This window comes from Megalops cyprinoides, chromosome 14 (genome assembly GCF_013368585.1).
Source record: "Megalops cyprinoides isolate fMegCyp1 chromosome 14, fMegCyp1.pri, whole genome shotgun sequence".
Classification (NCBI taxonomy): Eukaryota; Metazoa; Chordata; class Actinopteri; order Elopiformes; family Megalopidae; genus Megalops; species Megalops cyprinoides.
Window position 1 is genome coordinate 14997950 of NC_050596.1, and position 25114 is coordinate 15023063.

Below are 25114 nucleotides of genomic sequence, written 5' to 3' on the forward strand. Positions count from 1 at the left end.
TTACTTCTATTCAAAATGAAAGTACTGAAAAGCCTTGTTCGTCTCTGTCCTTGGCAGAATTGCTTGCTGTATGAGAAGAAGCAGCCACTTGGGTTGACTGGTGAATTGTCCGTCTCAGATATTGATGTTCTCTTCAGATCACAGTGACCAATGAGGGGAGCCTGTGGAAGCAAATGCTCAGCAGCACACAGGGACTTTCTAGAACTTTCTGTAACTTTGTGTAGGAGGGTCATTCTGATGTGGGGGTGTGTAGGAGGGCCATTCTGATGTGGAGGTGTGTAGGGTTAGAGTCATTCTGATGTGGAGGTGTGTAGGGTTAGGCTCATTCTAATGTAGTGGTCTGTAGGAGTAGGGTCATTCTGATGTAGGGGTTAGGCCCTGCCATCCTCTGGTGGTGTGGGAGAGTGAGGTGTCTGAGCACCGTCCCAGCCCTGTTGGGTTTACTGAACGCAGTGTCAGTGATGTGTGCTTGTTCAGGGTTTCATTCACCTCCCCCATAGCTGTCATGTATGACTGTGTTTACTGGTGTTACATTAATGGCAATGACTCTGCACAAAACATCCGGATTTAAGCCCAGTTGGTAAACATCCGAACATGTGTGTCATTAGCGACACTATTAGAATTCATTTTTAAAGACCAACAAATCATGCAAAAAGCAGAAGAATCTGACTGTAAAGTGTCAGTGCAACACTTAAGTTAGGTGCCTCTTCATTATACCTCTCTGTTCATATTCTACTGAATGGTTCAAGATGTTGCATGGAAAACATGACTCTGTATTTTGCTCATCATCATGTGTAATCCCCTTAACCTGCCAAGAATTATTAACAACTTGAGCTGTACATGCTATACCTTGAATATTGTTTATAGTAATTAAGATATTCAAAGCCAATTCCAAATGCAAATTGAATGAAGTGAATATTTCGGAAAGTGTTACTGACAGTGACCTGAGTGCCTCAGTGAAAAGGTTTACTTTAATCAATTTTCACCACTGTCTAACAGCTGGTCCTATCTCTCTCTTTTTAGAGTGGGCCCAGCCTTTATACAGACCTCATCCATTGAGGTGGACTAAGATGAGTATAACCAGCGATGAAGTGAACTTCTTGGTTTATAGATATCTCCAGGAGTCAGGTAAACCACCTGTCACATATTACTTGCCTCTTTTCTTTTGAAAGCTTTAGATGAAGATGTGGAAAATTGTGAAAATTATAGATTTTATGAAATAGCTATGTGACAAAATTTCTGACTTCGTCAGGGTTGTTGTACTATAAATGAAATGTAACTTGTATGGATATGTGTTGCAATGGAGAAAATTGTCTGATATTATGGTTTTACTTGTCAGACATGGGTTTAAACAAGATGTGGAAGACAATGTTTTTGCAAAGTGGTGTGGTTAAGAGTGTTCTTGTGTCAGCAGGTACACAGTCCATAAACCACAGTATTCTCAAGTAACTGCTCAGTTTAATTGACAAATGGATGTGGAATGAAGGAGCTTTCGGTCCAGTCAGATTATAGCCATGTTTACACTAGTCTTACACGAGCCTTGTGGTATCTATTGGGACAAGACATGATTACTATAATTACCCAACATATAGGGAAAAACCACTATTCTGTCAGTCAGTCTATGACCCATATTGCACAGATTGTGGAATGTCCATATTGTGCTTGTAGCCTGTCATTGCAGTGTCAGCTAATGTCCCTGCTTACGTATTGACACAGAATAAACCACAGCATCTTCGACTTGTGAACTCAGTCATGCTGATTTTGGGGGATTTCCAGCCTGAATTCTACAGGCGTGTCTTGGGTTATGTGAGAATATATTTATATGTGCACATGTGTATGAATTCTACAGGCAAATCTTGCGTTTTGTGAGAATATATTTGGATGTGTACATGTACAGTTCCGATTTTGGACACATTTTCCTTTCTTTATTTTGACCATTTTCCACATTTTAGAATAATAATAAATACATCAAAACTATGAAACAACACAAATGGAATTATGCAGTGACCAAAAAGTGTTATAAACAAATAAAAAAATCTTTTGGAATATTTTGGAAAATATATATATTTTTTTTTTGCAAAGAAATTCATACATAGGCATCAAATTCACCATTTATGTTTGTCTATGGAACAAATTTCAAGCATTTAAGCTTAAATCTTTAGATCTAAATGTCTTTAGATGCATTTTTTCTATTACCTTAATGAGGTGTGTCCAAACTTTTGACTGGTACTGTATGTAAATTCTAAAGACACATTTTGGGTTATCTGAGAGTTTGACATGTTCATGTATAGCCAACTGTTCTATAGTTTAGTCACTGAGTGGTGTTGTAAAGTGAAATTTAAACACACATGGTTTGTGCTGTGGGGAGAACCATCAGTGTGAGGGAAGACATATGATTGGCCCATTATCAGCACCTAACAGGCCAATGCCAGTATCTGTACAAATAGGTCTGTGTATAGGCAAACAATATTGGATGGCCAATATATTGGTTGACCCTAGTAAAGGGGAAAAGGTAGCATACCCACCCACTGATGATGCTCCCAAAGGTGGTGATTTATTGCAGCATGTTTTTGCATGTTTAATGGCCCAATTTATTTGACCTTACACATTACCCCTAAACATGTGCAGGCTTATGCTACAACCCAAATGGAAACTGGGCCATAGTGATGCATTTGTACTGACACGCTGTCTGATACTGTCCCTAGTTTTTGCTATAGTCCATTGCATTCCCTGACTGGAAGTGCACACGCCAGTGGATCCATGTTGAGCTGTTTTTCGTGGAATACAAGTGTTGTTAATTCTCAACATCTGATTTGCTGTCGCCATGTGTTAAACAGTTAACTTCATACGATGAGTCTTTGCTCGCACTTTTCTGTGTGATTGAAAACATCACGCAAGGCTTACCCTCAAAGGAATCATCTGAAATAAAATTTTAGAAAAAAAAATTTCAAGTTCAAATTTCAATGAAAAAAAATCAAGGCACATGTTGTGCCCCATCAATCTGCATTGCAAGGTAGATTTGACATTTGAATATATCAGAATCAGTTACGTCAAGATCAAAGCCGCGCGCCGCTGGTGCACGGCAAACAGCTGCTTTGAAAGCTGTCTGTGTCAGCATACCAAACCGGCTGGCGTGCCACGTGCATTTGATATGTTTGTGTTGGGTGTCGGGGCCCTCGCTGTATCATGCCTGTCATATCCGTGTGCTCCAGGTTTCTCCCACTCAGCGTTCACGTTCGGCATCGAGAGCCACATCAGCCAGTCCAACATCAATGGGACGCTAGTGCCCCCTGCTGCCCTCATCTCCATCCTGCAGAAGGGCCTTCAGTATGTCGAGGCCGAGATCAGTATCAATGAGGTGAGCTCTGAGGGCCCTAAATGGAGGAGGAGCACCCTGCTCTTAATGTTGATAGCCACCATGGACGATCCCAACCCGAAGCACAGAGGAGCAATAGAATTTGTGGAAAATTTTTAAAAAATCTCTCAGTCTCATGTTGTCTTACCTGGAAGGTGAGCCGTTCAGTGTATTACTGGCTACACATTCATTTGTAACAGTCATGTTTCAGTGTTTGATGCAGAAAGCAAACCCGTGAGAGGCTCAATGGAAACCGGTGATGTTGACACTTAACTGAGAGCAGAAATGGAAACCTGGATTCTATGCACAAAGAAGTTTGAGTGAAAGTGCTGAGTGCACGCAGCCTCATGAATGCTTTCAAATGCAGCTGGTGCAATGCAAATTTAGCCTTTGACAGACAAAAAGCCAAATAGCTGTAATTGTATGTCTAAGACAAATTCTTACGTTTTAAGCAAGTTTAGCTCGGACAGGCTCTGATGCATGTGCTGATAGTGACGGATGTGGTCGTTCCCCCCGACAGGACGGCACGGTCTTCGACGGCCGGCCGATCGAATCCCTGTCCCTCATCGACGCGGTGATGCCGGACGTCGTGCAGACGCGGCAGCAGGCCTTCCGCGAGAAGCTGGCACAGCAGCAGGCCGCCGGCACCATGGCAACCGGCGCCGCCGCCGGCCAGCACAACGCGCCAAAGAACGGGGAGACCACCGTCAACGGGGAGGAGAACGGGGGCCACGGCATGAGTGAGCAGCACGCTTCAAACTGCTACACTATAGCTTTACTACAGAACTGTGTGCTTTCAGGATTTAACTGAGCGTTTGGAGTACTTCCCTTATAGTGGGGTTTGTGGTTCTCTCAGGGAAAAGGAGCTCTCGGAATGGGAGATCAGAACTTATATCAGCATTGCTTCTCAGATATAAGCCTCTGTCCATTCACTGTTATTTTTAGAGTTGTGCAGAAGCTATCGTGATACAGCCTGTTTAATTTAAATATGAAAACAAATACCAGGATGCAAATAATAAACTGTAAAACAGAAGAATATTACATATGTTGTGATGACGTGTCTCATGCTACCTTGTATTAGTGCTCTGATGAAGAAATAATTGAACATATAATAGTACAGAAATGAATGAACATATAATAGTGTATTGTAAAGCTGCAAAGAACAAAAACAAACAGAAGAAGCTAACTTGCACAAAACAACTTATCTTAAAAAGCGAAAAAGAACCAGCCTGAGTACGCAGCCACAACCAACTGATCAGAAAATGTACCCCAGTGCAACCACACACTCCTGTATATAACAAGCACCTTCATTTGGTGAGGCTTGTTAGCCAATTGTTGGTCAATTACAGTTAATCAATTACACGCATGTAATGACTTAATAACAAACTAACAATTAACAATTAAGCTATTGACCTGATTGAAATGAGCTCACTTATTGACAAAATGGCAAATTGTAAGACAAAGATGCTTACTAGGTACATATTTAACAATTAAGTGCAACTCACGAACACGAAGAGTTTCTAGAGAACGAGTGAAGGCTTTTCCTTCACACACCTGCACAAATTGCTTCCCAATGACAGTGGCATGACACTGAGGTATTTCAGAAATTAAACTGATACTAGCACCACAGATTTAGCTATCTGAGTGATAGGGATGACACAAGTAAAGGCTAGCAGGTATTTATGGAATTGTGTTTATAAAAGATGAGGTGTATGGTGAAATGGCTGAGCTGCGTGATATAACCTCAGAAAAGGGATGCAGATGTATTTATTTCACTAAGAGCTCAAAATAGAGCTGCAAGCCTGCTGATTTAGAGAAAAAAAAAGATTAGGGAACAGGATTTGATGGAAACAAGATAGGAGCGTTCATCTGTAGGTCACGTCCTTGAGTGGCGCGATGTGGGAAGAACGTGTGGCAGCGGTTAAAAAGAGCGGGGTCGTCTGGTTGCAGATAACCACACTGAGGCCATGGAGATCGATGGGGATATGGAGATCCCTGCCAGCAAGGCCACCGTGCTGAGGGGACACGAGTCTGAGGTCTTCATCTGTGCCTGGAACCCAGTCAGCGATCTGCTGGCATCGGGGTGAGTCTGGTCTCCCGCGGTGAAAGAAGGCAGGTGTGTGAATGTGCTCTTGTGCGTGTGAGAGAGGTTGTGAGTCAGTACACTTAATGACACGTTACATTATATTCATTTAGCAGATGCTCTTGTCCAGAGCGACTTCCAGCACAAAAGAACAGAGGTGAATCCATTCATGTTAAATGAGCAACAGTGTCAGACCAGGCTAACAGCACTCCCAGACCAGTGAGATTGAGCATAACACCATTCAAGCCTTACCACAAGTTAACCTGCGCAACCTGACTAGACAATGGAAGCCAGGTATACTACCATACATCAGTCATGAGATGATAATATCCAAAATACCTCACGATACTACACGTAAATTAAACAGCAAGTAATACAAGTAGCAAGTGTCAGGGGGTGGGGGACTGAGATGGAATCGTGATGCGGTCTGAAGAGGTGGTTCAGTCTGTTGTCAGAAGATGGTCAGTGACACATCTGTACAGTGCCCGCATGCTATAGTGACAGTTGCGCTGCTCCACATTTATTAAAACTGTGTGCTCTACACTTAGTAGCGCTCTCTCAGTATGCAGCACTGTGCTCCTACACTTAGTAGTAAACTCCCAGCATATGGTATTGTGCGCTTGTACACTTAATTGCGTGCTCTCGGTATGTACTGTCACGCGCTCATACACTTAGATATGCTCTTGCAGTATGTAGTGCTGTATTCTCATACACTCTGAAGTGCTCTCTCAGTATGCGGTTGTAATACACGCGGACTCAGAGAGCCTGTGCGTTGGTTCTCAGCTCGGGCGACTCCACTGCACGGATATGGAACCTGAACGAGAACGGCAATAACGGCTCCACTCAGCTGGTACTCAGACACTGCATCAGAGAAGGGGGGCAGGACGTCCCCAGCAACAAGGACGTCACCTCCCTGGACTGGAACGTGAGTGCTCATGGGAGAACATTATACCTGTTTGCCAGTGTATGTTGTTGTGGGGAAGGATTGTGGTCCTTTTGTTTCTTGTTCTTTGTGTCCATAACCCAAAGGCTACATTTTGGCTGCTAGGCTCCCCTCATTGCTTCCAATGTTACATTGCTTCTCCTGTCATTTGCATCATGATAATGATTATTTCTCAGTCCTTCCCTCTGATTGGATGATTGTGTATCTGATTTCACCATGTTAGTGAAGTCTCGTGGTTTTCCTTCTGGAGGCATTCCCGCCAACTTCGATCATTCCAAAGATGATCTCTAATTTAGTCTCGTTCCTTTACCGCCCTGTGTTGATTTGTATCCCTCCACAATCTGTCACTTTTCTTTTCTGTTAAATATATGTGAAACCCCCAAGAGCCACCCTGCTGCGCTCCATATAGTCATTTTAACTGGCTAGCATTCTTTAACTTCACTTCATTTATCTTCACTTCAGAAATCATATGTATCTATCCACATTCTTTAATTCCTTACCCAGAAATTTAGGTTGACATTCAGTTAGCTGCAGACAAGCAGGGAATTGGAAAATTGACTAGTAACTGGGAAATGCCTCCCAATATAATCCTTTACAGTCTCTTATCACACTATCTTCTAAAGACTATATTGAATATTACATCTCATTTAATTTAAACAGTAACTTCATTTTCATTTATCTAGCAGAGGTTGTGCAGTGGCTTGCATTTAAATCAACTTGAATTAAATTATTTTCTGTTCTAATATATGGGATTTTTTATATATTTACACCCGAGGTGCGTTCAAATTCGGCAAACTGAGGCAAATGTTTCAGGAGAACGGGTTTTCTTTCAACTTTTACATTTGAACGGTTTTTAGGTCAGCCTACGCCGATGACATTAATCCTCTAGGCTACTAATAACAACCAAGGTATCGTTTCAAAATTTAAATACCTAACGTTTTAGCGGTATGTGATGTATGCGAGTTAGCCTAAACTAACGACCACAGAGAGCAATTGCTTAGCTAACGTTAAGGATTGATAATGATTGATAATAAAAAAGAGGCTTTCAGAAAAAGTATCAACGTAACTGACAGTTAGACAAGTTAACCACTTGAATTATTGTTTGAAGATTAAATAAAATCTATCTCTAGTCCAGCGTCCTTGTCTGTTCGCCAAGAACTACCTCCTCAGACTGTTTGTATGTGTTTGCAAACGTCCGCAGTGAATTCAAAGCAAACGGAAAACTGTTTGAAAACGTTCGCAAACGTTTGCCTTTGTTTGCTAATTTGAACACACCTCAGATTAACAGGTTTTGATTGTGTTTGATACTGTATAGCAATTTTATCATGTATTATAAGTTGCCCTGTGTAAGGACATCGCTCTGTCACCGTAGTTGTAATGATTAGTGCTTTATTTCATCAACAGAGTGATGGGACGCTCTTAGCAACAGGATCCTATGATGGCTTTGCAAGGATATGGACAAAAGATGGTATTTTTCAGAATTCCCTTTGATTAAAATGATATTCACTTTCAACTGTTTATCCCTCCATTGTTTTCCTTGCGCGTGACATTTAATTCTTGCATATTTAACTGTCTGCTGTTTTTGAAGGTAATTTGGCCAGCACACTGGGACAACATAAAGGTCCTATATTTGCTCTCAAGTGGAATAAGAAGGGAAACAGCATTCTCAGTGCAGGGGTTGACAAGGTGTGTGAATATACCCATGTCTGATATGTTCTTGGGAGGGAAGTGGTATTATGCTGGAATATGTCTCAGCCAATTTTATTTGCTTGCATCCTGACAGATACACAATCTTATAGTTAGCTTGGAACTTTTTTTACCATGAATTTGTATATATCCAACAATATAAAACAATCTGAGTTAAGTGCAAGTTGGTGAGAACTTGCAACCTCTCTGAAACAGACATTAACATGTTAATCATGCAATCATGCCACTCTCTCCAGACGACAATCATCTGGGATGCGCACACGGGTGAAGCCAAGCAGCAGTTTCCCTTCCACTCAGGTAGGCGACTGCGTGTCCGAGACTGGCCGACAGGAGGCCATGCACGTAACAGTAACTCACCAGTCCTTCTGCCAGAAGTGACAGCAGTGTCTGCCATTGAACGCCACTGTCCCTCCTCCTGTTGCACTGGCTGCTCCACATTCTCTCTGCTTGTTGTGAAGATGTGCTCTCTATCCTCTGCCAGGGTTTTGCTATACACTAATTAAAACCATTTCTCCGTTTTCATTATGTCAGTTTTATTAGAGTTGATAGCATTTTTTTATCATTTCTTCCTGCTTTTTGAGTAGTTTCCTTTGTAATATTCTTGCGGTCGTGAAGTGTAAAAGCCAGTTGATGCCTGATATTTGTTTCGGGTTATTCGGGTATTATTTTGGGGTGATGAAATCTGCGGGGTATGCTGTTCCAACTTCCTGTCTCCTCCATTTTCTCATTTCGGTGGGTGAATGAACAGGACAACCAGTCTCATCCTGTCGTTAAACTTTCTTTGTTTGTTGCCCATCAGGCATTATGACCTGCTGAATAAATAAATAGCATCTATATAAATATCTGTAAATCTATATCTGTATTCATCTATAAATAAATGTTTAGTTTGTTGTTTTTCAGTTACTTTATTTAAACACCACTGTCTGGCTATAAACTTTACAAAGCAAAAGCGCAGCTGTTATGAAAATAGATGGTTCTGTGAAATTGAGGTTGATGGTGTCCGGTGCCCTGGTACTGACGATTGAAAAGGCCCTTTCCGTGCCCCATAGCGCCAGCCCTGGACGTTGACTGGCAGAACAACACTACCTTCGCCTCCTGCAGTACGGACATGTGCATCCACGTGTGCCGGCTGGGCAGCGACCGGCCTCTCAAGACCTTCCAGGGGCACACGGTAAGCAGCACTGCGAATGTGGTCACGTCACTTTCCTCCGGACGCGTTCCGGCTCCTGCGCTCACCCTGGCTTAGGGTCACGACGCCTGGAGGGTCAAGACCCTGACTAGCCGATCTTGTCTTTCAGAACGAAGTCAACGCCATCAAGTGGGACCCGTCTGGCACGCTGCTGGCCTCCTGCTCCGATGACATGACCCTGAAGGTGAGGTTTTCGGTGTCCAAATAGGAGCCAGGGACACGCCTTCATTACAGTGTTATGGAGGATCTTGTCTGTGGTGTTTTTTTTTTTGTCACCTGTTTCCCTCACACACATACTGATGTTAAGTCAAGATACAGGAGAAACTGGATCCATTGTGAGTCCCAAATGTTGAATTACACAACTTTTATGAATTATTTAGCATATTTACCACAAATGGTGATGTATTTTGTTGATTAATAATGCCCAAAAATGATAAGTTGTTGTTTTGTGTCCCTGTGTGGTGGGTTTGTGCCTGCTATTCTGACCGGTGTTTTATTTATTTATTTATTTTTTGGTTTCAGATCTGGAGCATGAAGCAGGACTCGTGTGTGCATGACCTCCAGGCCCACAGTAAAGAGATCTACACCATCAAATGGAGCCCCACAGGCCCCGGCACCAGCAGTCCCAGCTCCAGCACCATGCTGGCCAGGTGGGGCACTGCAGCAGTCGGCTGTGGATTAGCTGGATAAACCCTGATAGGGTGTGACCGCACAGGCCTGTACTAGCCACGGCAGTCAAGCACCCAAAATGCTTGGTGACAGCACAGCAGTTGTCACACTAGGCAGCAAGTCCATGTTCCTGACAGCCCTTTGTAGCACAGACTGCTGCGCTGTAATCCTGCCTCCATATCTTTGTCAGCGTTGTCACAGCTAAGTTGAGACATGAGGTCTGATAGAAACAGCGCAGGAGGCTTGCTAATAATACCCTTTCAATTAAAACGTGTCAATGCAGGATGGCAGATTTTCACATCATTAACACTTGTGCATAGTGGTGTTTGTGGTGACAGATACTTCCACGCTTTTGCACTTACACAGCGTCATCCTCTTCCCGAGTGACTCCCTCGGAATAATATCTCACGCTTAACAGAGTGCGAGATTTCTTATTCTGTACATTGCATTGGCCTCAAATGTTGTTCTTGGATAATCCAAGTTTTGTTAGTCCTGACTTGTTTCAAATGGAGCTGATTTTGGCATGACCCTGTACAATTTTTAAAGTGTTGTCCCATGGGCAGCAGTGTAGCATAGCAGTAAGGAGCAGGACTCGTAACCGAAAGGTTGTCGGTTCGATTCCCCACTGTGGCACTGCTGTTGTTCTTTTGGACAAGGTACTTGACCCAGAATTGCCTCAGGAAATATCCATTTGTGTAAATGGGTAACATGTAAAAAATTGTAACCTATGTACGTTGCTCTGGATAAGAGTGCAAATAAATGCAAATAATGTAATGTAATGTAATGCCCCCCCTCAGCGCTTCCTTCGATTCGACGGTGAGGCTGTGGGACGTGGAACGAGGCATCTGCGTCCACACGCTCACCAAACACCAGGAGCCCGTCTACAGCGTGGCCTTCAGCCCCGACGGGAAGTACCTGGCCAGCGGCTCTTTTGATAAGTGTGTGCACATCTGGAACACCACGGTGAGTGTATGAAGCCAGAACCTTGACAGTCTAATTACTTGTGTGTTCATAAATGATCGTTAATTAAAATGGGATGTGTTTGAAGCAAGGGGCAAAGAGGAAAGCCAAATGGAAAAAAAAATGACCCTGTGTTTTTGTGGTTCTAGAGTGGAGCTTTGGTTCACAGCTACAGAGGGACCGGGGGCATCTTCGAAGTGTGCTGGAACAGTACAGGGGATAAAGTCGGGGCCAGTGCGTCCGATGGATCAGTAAGTCATCCAAACGCCATCTGGCTCCTTACTCATTAACACTTGCTGTTTCGTGAAGTAATGTGACTGTGTGCGTGTCTACGTGTGTCTGTGTCCGTCTGTCTGTGTGAATAGAGAGGACTCTCTGGAGAGAAAAACACAACGACAATACATGCTTTTTACATGTGAAAATGTCAGTAATCCTTATGAATTCATTTTTCTTCTCCAGGTATGTGTTCTAGACCTCCGAAAATAGCATCTCGGCAAAGGCTTCGATGTTGACCCTTGGAATGTTCGGCAAAATGCCGCCTCTGTTCTGCCATGACAGTTTCAGACATCACTATTTTGAAATTACTGGAACACTAGCCAACGTGTTCGTCTTGGCAAGCTAGATCAGGCCGCTTGCTGGTCACCCACCTGGTGAGGGCGCTGGAGAGCAGCAAGAGCCCAAATGGCTGTGCCAAAAAAAACCAAATCCTGGAAACCAAAAAAAAAGAAAAAGCCCCTCTCCGAATGTGGATGTGTGTCGGGTTTAATTTGGATACAGAGAGCAAGAGGTCAAAATGTAGCACCGCCAGTGTGCTGTTCACTTGCTGTGTGCGGAGTGGTCACCCAGGGGCCTGCGGCATGTTCAGCTCGATCAGCCTAGTCACTTTGTGAAGATGGCCAAAGAAGAGAGCTATTGTGGATTTCTTTTCTGGCTTGTGTCCAGACTGTTCTTAATGTTTTCTGGACATCCACAGGTGCCACAGGAGCTTTGCCTATGGAAAAGACTGTCAAGGGAAAACACCAGCTTGTGTTTATTTTGGGGGGGAAAGGCAAAGTACACAAAGAGAAAGTTGCCTCCGTGAGTGACATTTATAGAGCTGCAGTGGCATAAACAAATAAATCTGTCACACAGTGGATACCATCTTTCTATGGAGAATTGCTCGTTCCAAGTGTAATTTTTTTTTTTTTTTTTGATCATTTTGAGTTGGACCTCTGATGGTTGGACCAGGCATGGTTATGGGGTCACTCTGTGTATACATTCATTTATTAACATTATGATCAATGAAGAATCAAAACTGCCAAGACTAACTTTTTTATTGAAGTTATAGCAAAATGTGTAACAAAAAAAGAACCTTTTTGTGGACGTCAGTGCACACAAGACATTTTGTGGACACAAGATGAGTGGTTCATAATTATATAATCTTCCATTTGGATGTAAATGTAATGAATGTAAAGATTTGTAAAATAGATGAATATACACATTTATATACTGTGTATATATGTTTATATACAGTACAGAACACATAACGGTCATGCTTTCTAGGCTTCTGCTCTTTTTTTTTTCCCTCAGAGACATTGGGCTACTATTTTTTTTTTTTAATTATTTGACTAAGTTCTTTTTTTTTAATTTTCCATTCAGTTTCCCTCCTGCTGTCAGTCGTCAGCTGAGTGGCTCAAAGACAGAGCTGGAGTCTCAGAGCTGGATGTGAAAAGCGTAAATGACAGGATTCATCCCAGAAACCCCCAGCTTTCACACAGCCCCCCTTGAGGACAAGGATAGTTCATGCCAGGGATGGACAGTACCAACCTTCAGTGGTCTCTGGTTTTCATTCATATACCAGTGTAGGGTTTCAAATTACTTGATTCTGGAAAGGTCTCTGTAAAACCTTCCTGTTTCCAGTCCTTAGGGCTGGGGTTGCTTGTCCCTTAATACCCCTTTTCCACTCTTTAGCTGAGTGCACAATGGTCTGCTTAAGTCAGGTTCAGGGTGCTTTTCCGTGCTCATTAACGGTGCTGACCTTTCTATAACCGAGCTGTGGGTCAAGTTGTCAAGCTGAGTAACATCAGTGCTGGAAATAAGCAGAACATACAAAGGAGTATACTGCCATAACAGGTCATAGTGAAAAAGCAGAACTAGATAAAGATGTACTTTTCTTAAGGAGAGAAACCTCAGCTTTGTAAAGAAGACTAGGTCTAGGCAGTCTTTTTTAATGTGGCTACATGAGAGATTTCAGGTTTTAATCATGTATCAGTTTGCAGGTAGTGTAATGAGAAGAGCAGCTGCATTGTAATATGTCAACCAGCTTTAGCTCTGGGTCGTGCTCGCTTAGCTCAACAGTAGAAAAGGGGTATAAACGCACTGGAAGAACTCTAAAAATAGAGTCTCCATTGGAAACTTTGAATTACCTATTGCGGTCACATTTCTGCTTCTCGGCTTTCATTTATCAAGGTAATTTTGAGGGCCTCATAAAGCCTTCTCAGCTGTGATTTTTTTTTTTTTTGCTCTGCCTGCTGTAGGTGGCTGTGTCCTCTCTTTTGTGACCAATATTGTGGTTTTAGCTTTAATTTTGTATGTCTGTTGTCTACGCTGTGGGGTCAAGTAAACGCAGGTGACCATTAAACGCTTAATACGCAACTTTGATAGGCATTTTTGTTTGGTTTCGTTTTTAAAACGTGTTCAACTTATTTTCAAGCAATTTGAAGTGCACTTTGTGAGGTGAAAAGGTCTGTTATTTTTGTCTTCATAGAAAACCAATGGTCATTTTTTTATTTTTTATTATTTTTTTAGCCTAATGTTCAGAAGTTGGTCAATAGTTGACATAGAGCTGCTGTCTGGTTTCTGCTGTTATTGTCTGTGTCAGACTGAGAAGCGGTCTGAGGGGTCCTCCGAGCGGACCCTGAGGCCTGGTGACGGCCCTCTCTCTCACCCCCATCTAGGGTAAGGCCAGCTCTATCCAGGACAAAACAATGAAGTCATACTCTAGGTCTCAAATAAATCACTCTATTTTGATATTGAAAACGCTGTATCTGTCTTTCTTGCCGTTCATTCCTGTTGTGAGGTTTGGTGAAGGGGTGGACAATCAGTGTTATCCATCAGAAATGATGCTAAGACAAGTAGAAAGCCTCATGGCTTGTGAGAGTCACTTGAGGTTGAAGTATGTTGGTTTAGACTTTTTTAAATCCTAAATTAAAGATATAAATCTACAAAGTTATCCAGTTTATCAAGTCTCGTGTTGGCATGCACATTTCAGTGGGGTTATCATCTGTTCTAAAATTCCCAAACCTAGTTTATGTCCAGGCATGTTCACAAAATGTTTAAGTACTCTTAACAAGCTACATAGGGGCTTATGGAAAATAGCTAAAATGTCACAACAAAGTCCACTTCTGGCAAATACGGCATTTATCTGCAGCATTCCACACACATTTTTTTGTCTGCAAAGATTAATCACTGAAGAATGAGGTTAATACCACTGTCATGGTTGATTGGCATGGGACTGAAATCTGTCATTTTCTTGAATGTTCTCAGGAAACATCTTCCTTTCGGTATACTTGTCCTATCTATCTGGGGCTTCTCTAGGTAAGGCAATAGGAGAGAGTTCTGTCACTCAGTGACTTGACTGAGCAGTCGTAAAAGCAGCACACACCTTTATCATTCCATCATTTAATACAAAACCCATATACACAGGAAGAGTTCCAGTTATTAAACACATAATCCTTCAAATATACTTGTGTTTGTCTCTAAGGCAGACATTGTAGAAAGACCACATAATGGCTTAAACCCAGCAATGGGCCATAAGGTTAATTATTATCTGATAGGACTCATTTATACATATGGGTGTGTTTAATGAACCAATTTGGGGTGTCTGCTTCCCAGTTTCTTAACATGATGAGAAGTATGTCCCATAGATTGTCTGGGTCACTAAGGTGCTTGGATTTGAAAGCAAGGCTAATTGAGGTAGCTCAGGGGCTGTTAAATTACTGTTTAGATTAAACATTAATGTGAAAAGGGACGTCAAATCAACTGAATATTTGGATACAGGAATGCTGCAGACGTGCTGACTGTTTAGGTATCAAGTAGAGAAAACTGTCAAACCTCTGCTGGCCCTGATATTGGGCAGTAATATATCTGGAGACAGGAAGAGGCAAACAAAAGATGTTAGAATGGAGGAGGGCCAACAGCAGCAGACTATGTTTTTTGGCATGGATTAAAACATTTGACTATGCCATTGTGTCAATAATTTTGCCAACCCAGTCAAAAAGGCCACATATCTTGGATTCGGGCATTGACTAACTGATCACAGGGAGGGAATCACACAATGGTGCTGCATTTCAGTCGGCCAGCCCCGCGTTAGAGGACTGGGGAACCAAAAACACTATTAAAGTGGAGCACTGTGGTTCACAGGCTGGCGTAGTGCAGAGAGCAGAGACTGGCAGCTGACGCAGCTCCTCTCCTCAGCTAGTGCTGTGTAGAGTTCTCCCACGTCTCTCCATCTGCGTCTACATCCTCAAAGTCTCGCAGCTCACTCGAAATGTGGATTTCAATTGTACTAGACTCTGAACCTAGCAAGACAAAATGGGGGGAAATGACTCTATTAAACTGGAAGTGTCATTAGATTCTTTGATTCAGCCTCTGCATTCCAAACCCTTCTGTGACCTTCCAAATGTCACTCTAAGCTAATCTTCTGTAGCCTCATTTGGAATGGAATGTCAGAAATGGATCTTCCATTATACCTTTTATTTAATCAGTTGTATTTCTGACCACTGCAAGATCAATATCTGCCATTTCAGTTAAGGCTGTATACTCTTTAACACTGAATTTAACAAATCAGGTGCTTACCATGACAGCTGATTTGGTGTTTTTGTTATCAACTGACCTTAAATCTGAAAATTTATCTCCAAGAGCTGTTTAGCTATTACCCACACCAAGATAAATTATATGTTGCACTTAATCCCAAAAATCAATAAATGGAAGTGAAAATCGAACAACTTCTCACAGCTCCACACACACTATAGTCCCACTGAGTTGCCCATAAATAAATGCTTCATCTGAGGGTCAAGGATATGAGATTACCTGATCAGCACAAGAGGCTCTGCTTCTGCCAAAATCTAATTAAGGCTGCATCGTATTTGCTTCAGCTGAATATATGAATATGCTGAAATGTATTTTTCATAAGATTGTTTTTATATTTCTCTGTCCTTAATGTACTCATGTTTTCTTTTTAATTGGATGACGAGGTTGTACCATGCACTGTTACCAACTTAGCAAATACCACTGGCATTTTAAGACACTTATGATGATCAGCTTTGTAAAAATTATTCTGCCAGTTGACAGACTCCGAGCACTGTGAGCACAATGTAAGGCTATTTGAAACTCCAACAACATTTGCAGCAACTGCACTTAAGTGACAATGTTTTCATTATTAATGGTGAGTGGCCTTGCATTTAGCCAGTTTTAATGTTTTTTTGTTTTTGTTTTTTTACCTAATTAGCCTTGGGGACTTTGTTGTGGGTGGTAGCTGACTGAAGCATTATGGTTTCTTTCAGAGAAGAAAGTCAAGAGCCTGGATATGTATTCAATACTTTCAAGTGATCAGTGTACATATATTGTTAAATAATTACTAGTTAGAAATATTCACACCTTTCTGTTCATGTTCAGTTTTTTATTGTTATTCAATTCACACATTAAAAAAAAAGAACAAAAATTGTAATGCAGGAAAAAGTAGGTCACCCATACAGCTTCTAAGGCTAATGTTACAAAACCCATGTTGCTGTTAGCACCACAGTAAATGTCAGTGTTGACTGGAGTCAATAAACTTTTTCTTAGCACATATTTCACAGAGCAGGTATCCATTGTTCCATTGTTGTATCCAATGTTTTTTTTTTTCTTTTTTTGATGATAAGCTCATTTTTACCTGTTTCCAGCTGATGTAGTTATGTGCGTATATATATACACTATATATACACTATATGTACACTGAGAGATGCAGCAAGGAAGAGTTTGATATGATGGAAGTATAGCAACATGATTGCATTCTGTTTGTTGTTTTCCCCTTTTTAAAGTTCCCCTGCCTTACTCTCTACCCACTGCTGCCATGATCTTTAATCCTGGCCCTGAGGAGCACCTGGAACCTAGTATTACAGACCTGAGTTCCAATTCTAGAACAAGTTCATCTCTTCGAGTAAGAGCTACTACACTGCTTTGCATGTTGGGGATATTTTATATGTTTTCACAAATGTTTTCTGTTCACTGTCACAATGACTCAATTGCCTGTTTATTTTTTGCTGTTGTCGGTTTGCTTGGTCTATATCCAAGGTAATTTGCATGGCTTGCATTTTTCACATTATTTGTTGTTTTGTTTTTTCTTTTCTTTCTTTTTTTTAAAAAATCCGTTTAAACCACTAGGTGTTTTGCTGTTGTAAATCAGGTTGCTTAACGCAGTGCCTGACTTAGGAATTAAACCTGCAACCATCTGGTTACAATTGTTAACCCGTATACCATGGTGCCTCCCTATTGTAACCATAAATCACAGCAAGTACCACTGGTTTATTGAACAGTTTTTGGGGATGATTTACAGGGTGTGGTGCTTGGGTTCCTTAGGACCAGATTAGGAGACCTTGTGTCTGAGATGCTGCCCAGGTTGAACGTCACCAGCCCTGATACACAGGGGAGCGCCCATTACCTTCTGAAAGGACGCTGATGGCGTCGGAGGGGTGCTGGCCATTGGCAGCCATGGTCTTCTTGGCCTCCTGAACGTGGCTCTGGTAGTGGAAGGTAGTGGAGCCCACGGTGGGGTTGTAGCCGCCTGTGGCAGCCGCTGAGGTGGAGGCGGAGTCCCAGGCCAGCTCCCGACGTCCCTGGAAGCTCAGGTCCACGTCGAAGCCCGTCCACCCGTGGAATGCCAGAGTGTTGAGGAGAGCCTGCATGGGGTTCAGGATCCCCTGGGGGGTGGCAGTGTAGCAGAGTGTTTAAGAAGCAGGACTTGTATCTGAACAGTTGCCAGTTTGATTCCCCGCTGGGGCACTGCTGCTGTACCCTTGGGCAAGGTACCTAACTTGCAATTGCTTCTGTAAATATCTGTCTGTGTAAATGGATAGCATTTTAAAAAATTGTAACATATGTAAGTCACTCTAGAGCACCTGTTAAACGCCAAGAATGTAATATAATTAAAAGTACATGGGAGGGTCCTCAAGCTCCCACCATGATAGAACACTTGACAAGGGTAGCACTTACCATGATAAACCATGTGATGAGGGTGGCATTCCGCACATTCTTCAGGTGACCGGCTTTGATGTCTGCCTGCATCTCTAGATAGAAGAGCAGGCTCTCATTGATGATGTTGGGCAGCCAGCTATCGGGCAGAAGAAGTACATGTCAATGCAAACTCTTACTATTGCCCTGAGACTAAATGGGAAGTTACAGATCATATTACAGGTGTTCTTATATAGTATGTATAAATGCCAGATTAGAGGATTTTTGCTACCACATTTTCACAATAACAAAATGGCCAACCCAACAGATGACCATATTTTTTTACAATTAAGACAATCTGAAAGTTATTTTATTGAGCAAATTGATAAATTGTGTTTTATCAGTTTATTATATACATCACTTTGAGAATTCAGCACTTGGAAATGAAGAAATCCATGTGTTATTACAATATCCAATGTTTTAATGAGAAATAATATTAAGTATTAGTTATAATGATTTTTGAACTAATGTGTAAAAATGCTTCAAAATTTCACTCTAGATTTTCTTGTTTTGAATAAGTTCTGAATATTTTCAGGGTTTCAGGGTATTTTCAGATTTAACAAGTAAATGGGTCAACGGATAGGTCTGTAGCAGAATGTCTACAGCCTGTGAAAGCATGAAGGTAGGTCATCTCTTCCCAGCTTTGATTTTTTTTTTCTTGAACCAAAAATGTTGCTTTATTGATTGATTGATTGATTTACATTTCTGAACTATGTAAATTGGTACAAAAGATATAAGAGATTGACTAGTGCAGACACATACACAACCTCAGATATCAGGAAATGTAGACTCACCAGATAAAGAAAACCAGCATAATTTTGAAGAATCGTATTTTGATCTCTGTTCCAAGGCGTCTCTCATTTTCAGTGTAGATTCCTTGACGTCCCTTCAGCAGAGATGTAACTGCATTGTGAATGTAAAAATTAGCACAGAGACACTTGACAGATGTGGAGAATCCATACATTGTCAGTTACTATGTGCAAACATTAACTATAAGCAAATTCTGGTGTCGAGTATGAGACACTCAAAAGGCAATCTCATCATGCCATGTGTCTATCTTCATGTAAATAACTGAGTAAGAACAAAAGGTGTAAAACATTTTTGGCGCAGGTTGAGACCTAAGTGTGTAAAAGTGTGTAAAATGAGTGTAATTCATTCAGTTGAATAGGGGGGTAGTTAACTACCAGAAACACATTTTTCAGAGATAGCGAAAGAGGCATTGTGTGAGACTAACCTGCTGACACTGTCCGGGAGAAGAGCACAGGGTTGACAAAGAGGACCAGCAGCAGCGGGGCATAGGTGGTGAGGTAATGGGGTATGGCGTGCTGCAAGCCATTCTCACAACTGAAATGAGAGCTATGGCAATGAGCTCTCCAAAGATTTGGTTGGGAACTCCAAGTAGCTCCTTTTGGGGTTAATTGTCAGTTGCTTACTGTCTTTTTCCAGAAAACTTCAATTTATTTGAAGGTTACAATCCATTTTGACATTTACAAAATGACAAATATATTCCCCATGATGAATGCAATGTAATTACCCTTTTTTCAGGCAACAGCCCATGGTGATTCAGTCACTTTTTGACTGCAATCCGAACAACACACATCAAAAAAAAGCTTATTGGAGGGGTTCCATCAGAACATGAGGGAAACATGAGCTGGGAAAGTATATATAAAGGTAATATTTTGGTGTCGCCTTACTTTGAGATGGAGGGGTAGTAGAGCATGGCCACGCCCTCGACGCATAGCAGCACTGCCAGGCCCCAGGTGATCATGTGATACAACACGATAGTGCTAACAGACAGACCATGGACACCAGTTATACATGGTAGATCTCTCACCATAGCATGTCTTCATTAAACATGACATGCAGTACAATATAATACTGTATCACTTGTTTTTATCTACTATATTGCTGCATTACATGATTCCATGACAATACATGTTGGATGAAAGGCACCTCGAATTAAAGGAAGTTAAGTGAAGATATAAATGTTACCATTTTGAGGTAGGCAGACAGATATAATTAACCATAATCAACCATTGTAATAAATGTATTTGTTTATATGCTTTGTTTAGTGTGTATTTTGCCCTTTTAGCAGCCATAAAGGAAGGTGCTCAGAAATCACAGAAATGAAATGAAGAGAACACGGACATACCTGATTCCAGCTGATCTTTTGACAACTAAGTAAACATCCACTGCGTAACAGAAGGTCCACCAAAAGGAGGCGCTGTAGAAGAGCTGAATCCACATCTGAAAATGAACAGGAAATGGGCAAATTCATTGCAAGGTAAAAGTAGGTATGCTAACTGCAAAACCACACAATGGCTAGGCCAACTGCACCAGCTTCTGAAATACCTAACAGACAGGTGGAAGGATATTAGCTTCTCATTGTTGACTAAAATATATGTATTGGTTGGCTACTTTGGACAGTGATTACTTTTAAGGTTCATAAATAAAATGTTATTTTAGCCTGCTAAAGTTCCATGATTTCCTCCATCTGTGTCAAAAAACAAGTCACAAAACAGCATAAACATACTGATACTCAATGGTGTAGCTAAGTGCATGAGAGTGATGTCTCTTCTTGCAGTGGGGGTGGGTCCTCATACATACCGCGGTACCCACGCAGAAGACCTCTGGCCACACATCAGGGTTGCCAGCCACAGAGATGCCACTGATGAGGTCGGGCAGGCCCAACCAGATGGATGACCTCACCATTACACCTGAAGAAAAGAAAAGGTCACCCAGAGGGCCCATGGATCTCACACCTTTATGTGGACAACCTCGAAGCAACTGCAGGTTATAGTAAGACAGTGATTGGTGTGATGAGTGTGTGATATGGAGGTAGATATTACACAAGGTTTGATGGGTATGTGTCTGGGAGCAAATGTGATTTCTGAGTATCAAATATGTGCGGCTTCAAAGCATTTAAAGCTTTCAGAGTCATTCTGCTTCAAATCAATCACTTCTTGTGACCAGGAGTAGATTTTCCTTAAACTTTGTATAATGGATGCCAAGACCTTTTGGACTTCACCCCCAAATAATAAGCCATGTGTGGATGGCTTTACAAGAGACAAAGCAATTAGCAGTGTGTCGGGTAGACCCATTTTAAAAACGAATGGTTTATCAGAAATGCTCAAGGACGGGGCTCCTGAGTAGCTCAGTCGGTGAAAGTACTCGTTCTGAGTGTAGACTGGACGCTATGGTCCGGGTTCGATCCCGACTGCGTCACTAGCTGACAGTGACTCATAGCTCACAGGCAGAACACATTGGCTTCGTTCCGGCGGGGATAGTGGTTGGTAAGTCGGCAGAGGCTTTAGTCCCATTAGCAACAGCGACCCCGGTCAATCGGGCGCCTGTGGTCCATGTGCAAAAGCTGCATATGAAATGTCTTCCTCCGACTCATCTCTATGCTAGCTTAGCTTGTGGACTGCAGTGTGACAAGAAGCAGCGGCTGACATCACGTGTCTCGGAGGAGGGCACATGCTTGTCCACGCTCTCTCGGATTGACAGTGGGGGTTATACAATGGGACTGAATGATAACAAATTGGACATTCCAGAATTTGGGGAATTGGCCATTCCAAATTGTGCCAAAGTGCTGGGTTACTGCTGTAGGGATAAGAGACTTCACAAAGCATCTCTCCTCAGCTCAGGGGACCTTGAATCCGCAGCCTAAGGGGAGTACCTCAAAGGCACAGTGGGGAGGGTAAGGTGGGTGCGCCAGGATTTTGTTTGCCATTCCTATTCCCATTCATAACTTTAAGTCATGGTCAGATGGGTTGGTTTGCTTTTCTATCTTGCTCCCTTGGTTTATGTTGTTTTTTTGTAGCTTAGAGTTATTCTTTACTGTGGAGTGGTTGAACCAAGATTGTATGTTGAATGTTAGGATGCTTCCCTGAAGGGACTGGTACAACTGCACAAGGATGCCCTTTCTCATACTCTCCTCACATGGTGAGATCATGGCTGTAATGCTACGCTGCACGTGTTCATGGTGGTATAGATGTGCTCCCCCCCATAGCTCACTGCACTACAGATGGCTACATGTGTGACTCGACACGGCGGACATGAATGACTCGTAATCAAAAGGTTGCCGGTTCAGTTCCCCCCTGGGGCACTGCTGCTGTACCCTTGGGCAAGGTACTTAACCCACAATTGCCTCAGTAAATATCCAGCTGTATAAATGGATAACATGTAAAAAAAAACTGCAACCAATGTAAGTTGCTCTGGATAAAAGCATCTGCCAAATGCCAATAATGTAATGCAATGCGCACACAGGAAGAGCATGCACAGGAAGTGACCCTCCTCCACGTTCCCTTCTTCCCACCCTGCCTCAGGTCATGATTAGCTTATGGAAATCTTGATGGATCTGAAGCACCATCACGTAGTATTTCAGATGTTTAATAAGGTATCTCTGAAATCTGTGAGACTGTGGCCTTTGGCAGTAATATTATCTGTCTTTTTGAAATGAGAGCACCCTCACTCAGACATTCCTTATAATCTCCTGACCCTCCTCCTCTCATGTCTTGCATGCCATCTGCACTCAAATAATAGGCCAATCAATTCTATTTTTTTAAATACTTGACAAGTATTTCAGCAAGTAGCAAATGTGACAAAAAGCATGGTTTGTAATTTAAACATTTATCTGCATGAATGTATACATTCATGTATATGTATTCATATATATATGTGTATATATATATATATATATATTTAAAACACAAAGTTCAATGCCACTAGAGGTATGGCAGGAATGCAATAAGGAAATCTGACAGCTATTACCTCAGAAGAATTTCATTCTTTCCAGTTGCTTTATATAACCACAAAATGCTTTCATGTGCGTGCTAGTTTTTTCGTACTGTGACTGTAAACCATTGCTGTCATGTCAAAACACGCATTTGAGTTTTTCACAGAGTGTGATTGATTGCCTGTGCGATATAACATGTTTTAAAGCGTATAACAGATTTTCAGGTCAAACATTGGCATGCTTTGTAGCTGCCGTTGAAGATTGATTTCAGTAAATATAGTGTAGCTTCCACATGTGTGATGTTCTTTCAGCATATGATGTATGTACATCTTCACCTGGAGTTGTAGAACTACCATAAATTCTTGGCTCTTTCAGCCTTTGAATTATGCTACATTACTTGGTTGAATGATGCATACTCCACAATAACAGGTCATTAAAAATCTGTAATTAAAAGTTGAAAACATCAAGTCAAGCACGTCAACCAGAAGGATGTTCCCACAATTTCGTTGTACCCCCACCGTACAATGACAATAAAGTCTATTCTGATTCTGTAGGCCTATAATTAGCCTTACCTGCACATCCTAGGATATCACACACACTGATGATGAACAGTATTCGTGAGGATGAGGCCGGTTTGGGGAGAGGGTATTGTCCAAGGCGCCTGTAGCCTCTCCGTTTGGGCAAAATCTGCAGGACGGAGAAAATGAGGCTGACCCCGGCGCTGCCGATGCAGATGGCGCTGAAAAACAGCGGCTGAAAGTTAATGAGGAACTCGGTGGACGAGTCTCGGTTGGGGCAGCAGAACGTCTCCAGCCGGGGAGATGCCATTGAGCGCCGCGTCGATGCACCGTGTCAGCGGGGAAAAAGAAAAAGGAAATCCATTCATTTAGAGTGTGGCCTGAGCTCCCAGTGAAATCACGGGATGGATCATCATGTGCTTCTCTTTAATCCTCCCAGCCAGAGCTCAGCTGCCCTACATGTGCAGGGACCTCAAGGCAAAAGAATGTGAAGTGACATTTAAGACAAAGGGCAAAATTTTTTTTCCCCATTCTACTTTTTTTATCCAAATATTTTCTTCTGTGTTGCACACAAAGAAGAAGTGTGCTTTTGCATAACTTGTGAAGCTCTTCTTGTATGACTCAGAACATGAGGCCTAGCCAGAAATGAAAGCTGGGAACTCTCAGAGCACATTTCTTCAATTCTTTCTCGCTGATGCCTCACTCTACCTCTTCTCTCCACAGTGGATGTTAATCTTGGCCTGCCTTTTTTCTGCTTATGTCTGTTCTGCTCCCCATTAGTCTTCTCCTCTTTGAATAATGCCTTCAGAATGTCACTGCACTTTGCTTTCTCTCAACCCATTTATAACTGTCAGCGTTCAGTGCAAATACATTAATCAAAAAAGGTTCACTTTCCCATCCAAGTTCACGATTAGCAGAATGACAAAAACAATTTCCACCCTCAACATTTCTATATCATTACTACCATCTGGTGGGAAGAGAACATATTGCAGGGAGTATGCTGAACGAGTATTCACACTTGCATATTGTAGACAAATCAACAAATCTAATGGCAAATTATATTTTCTGCATTATCTTATCTGCCATTTACTTCCATAGTTGAAGAAGATGTGTTTTTTTTTCTGTAATAATGGTAGCAGTTCATAAACCATCACATCAAGATTATGTTGTTTTTCTGTAGTGAACTCTCTTAGTGGGTAAAGACATGAACGGATAAGCTCTGTTGCACAAGTTGTTTACTCTCCAACAAGCTTTGGGTTATATGAGTCATCTTTTTGATTGATTCTTGAGTGAAATCTTTGGATACTGAGTATTACAAAAAATAAAAGAAAATATTTAATGGGAAGGATGTGCAGGCAGTTGCTTATGGGTTACAGTAATAGGTTGAAACAGGGTATTTGAAGTTGCAAAGCATTCGTGGGTCATGGAATGTCTGTATTACAATACGTTGCTAAAATGAATGTGCTTTCTTAGTTGTGTCCACGGTTTTTACAGAACTTCTCACAAAAATGAAAAAACAAGTGTTCAAAAACCCAATGTTTAAAAAAAATTGAAAAAAAAAAACAGCCTGAGCACTCAGTCAGCCTGAAAAAATGAGCCACCTGCTCTCCAGCCACACACTGTATTTAATATGCCTTGAATTAGACAGATGTGGGTTATTAACCCATGGGCTGGCAGACAAAGACAATTACCAATTACTAATTG

The 25114-nt window shown here is 41.8% G+C and overlaps 2 protein-coding genes across 3 annotated transcripts in view; one reads left to right on the forward strand and one right to left on the reverse strand.

Annotated features, from left to right (window-relative positions):
• The window catches only part of LOC118788879 (F-box-like/WD repeat-containing protein TBL1X), a 32576-nt gene extending 20938 nt beyond the window's left edge, over nt 1–11638 (forward strand). For both annotated transcript variants that reach the window (XM_036545059.1, XM_036545058.1), the window contains exons 2-15: nt 1024–1128; nt 3213–3358; nt 3876–4095; nt 5306–5438; nt 6222–6363; nt 7786–7849; nt 7970–8067; nt 8325–8385; nt 9138–9259; nt 9387–9461; nt 9800–9927; nt 10744–10909; nt 11056–11157; nt 11366–11638. In XM_036545059.1, coding sequence (XP_036400952.1) covers nt 1071–1128; nt 3213–3358; nt 3876–4095; nt 5306–5438; nt 6222–6363; nt 7786–7849; nt 7970–8067; nt 8325–8385; nt 9138–9259; nt 9387–9461; nt 9800–9927; nt 10744–10909; nt 11056–11157; nt 11366–11392 — 1542 coding nt within the window. In that variant the 5' untranslated portion in view covers nt 1024–1070 and the 3' untranslated portion in view covers nt 11393–11638. The remainder of the gene's footprint in view (nt 1–1023; nt 1129–3212; nt 3359–3875; nt 4096–5305; nt 5439–6221; nt 6364–7785; nt 7850–7969; nt 8068–8324; nt 8386–9137; nt 9260–9386; nt 9462–9799; nt 9928–10743; nt 10910–11055; nt 11158–11365) is intronic.
• A 3723-nt stretch (nt 11639–15361) lies between these two features.
• On the reverse strand, nt 15362–23720 carry gpr143 (G protein-coupled receptor 143). The gene is made up of 9 exons (XM_036544657.1): nt 23465–23720; nt 20762–20871; nt 20307–20401; nt 19849–19941; nt 19389–19498; nt 18949–19057; nt 18137–18254; nt 17586–17844; nt 15362–15465 (listed from the first exon to the last, which is right to left on the reverse strand). The coding sequence occupies exons 1-9, from the start codon at nt 23718–23720 to the stop codon at nt 15362–15364; spliced, it is 1254 nt and encodes a 417-aa protein (XP_036400550.1).
• Nucleotides 23721–25114: the final 1394 nt, after the last annotated feature.

Excerpts from the sequence above, each read along its gene's own strand:
- gpr143 (XM_036544657.1), bottom strand. The coding sequence starts at position 23,720 with ATGGCATCTCCCCGGCTGGAGACGTTCTGCTGCCCCAACCGAGACTCG. Across the intron at positions 19,942-20,306 it reads AAAAGATCAGCTGGAATCAG|CACTATCGTGTTGTATCACA; the intron begins GTATGTCCGTGT and ends TCTGTCTGTTAG. Across the intron at positions 19,058-19,388 it reads CTCCCGGACAGTGTCAGCAG|TTACATCTCTGCTGAAGGGA; the intron begins GTTAGTCTCACA and ends TTCACAATGCAG.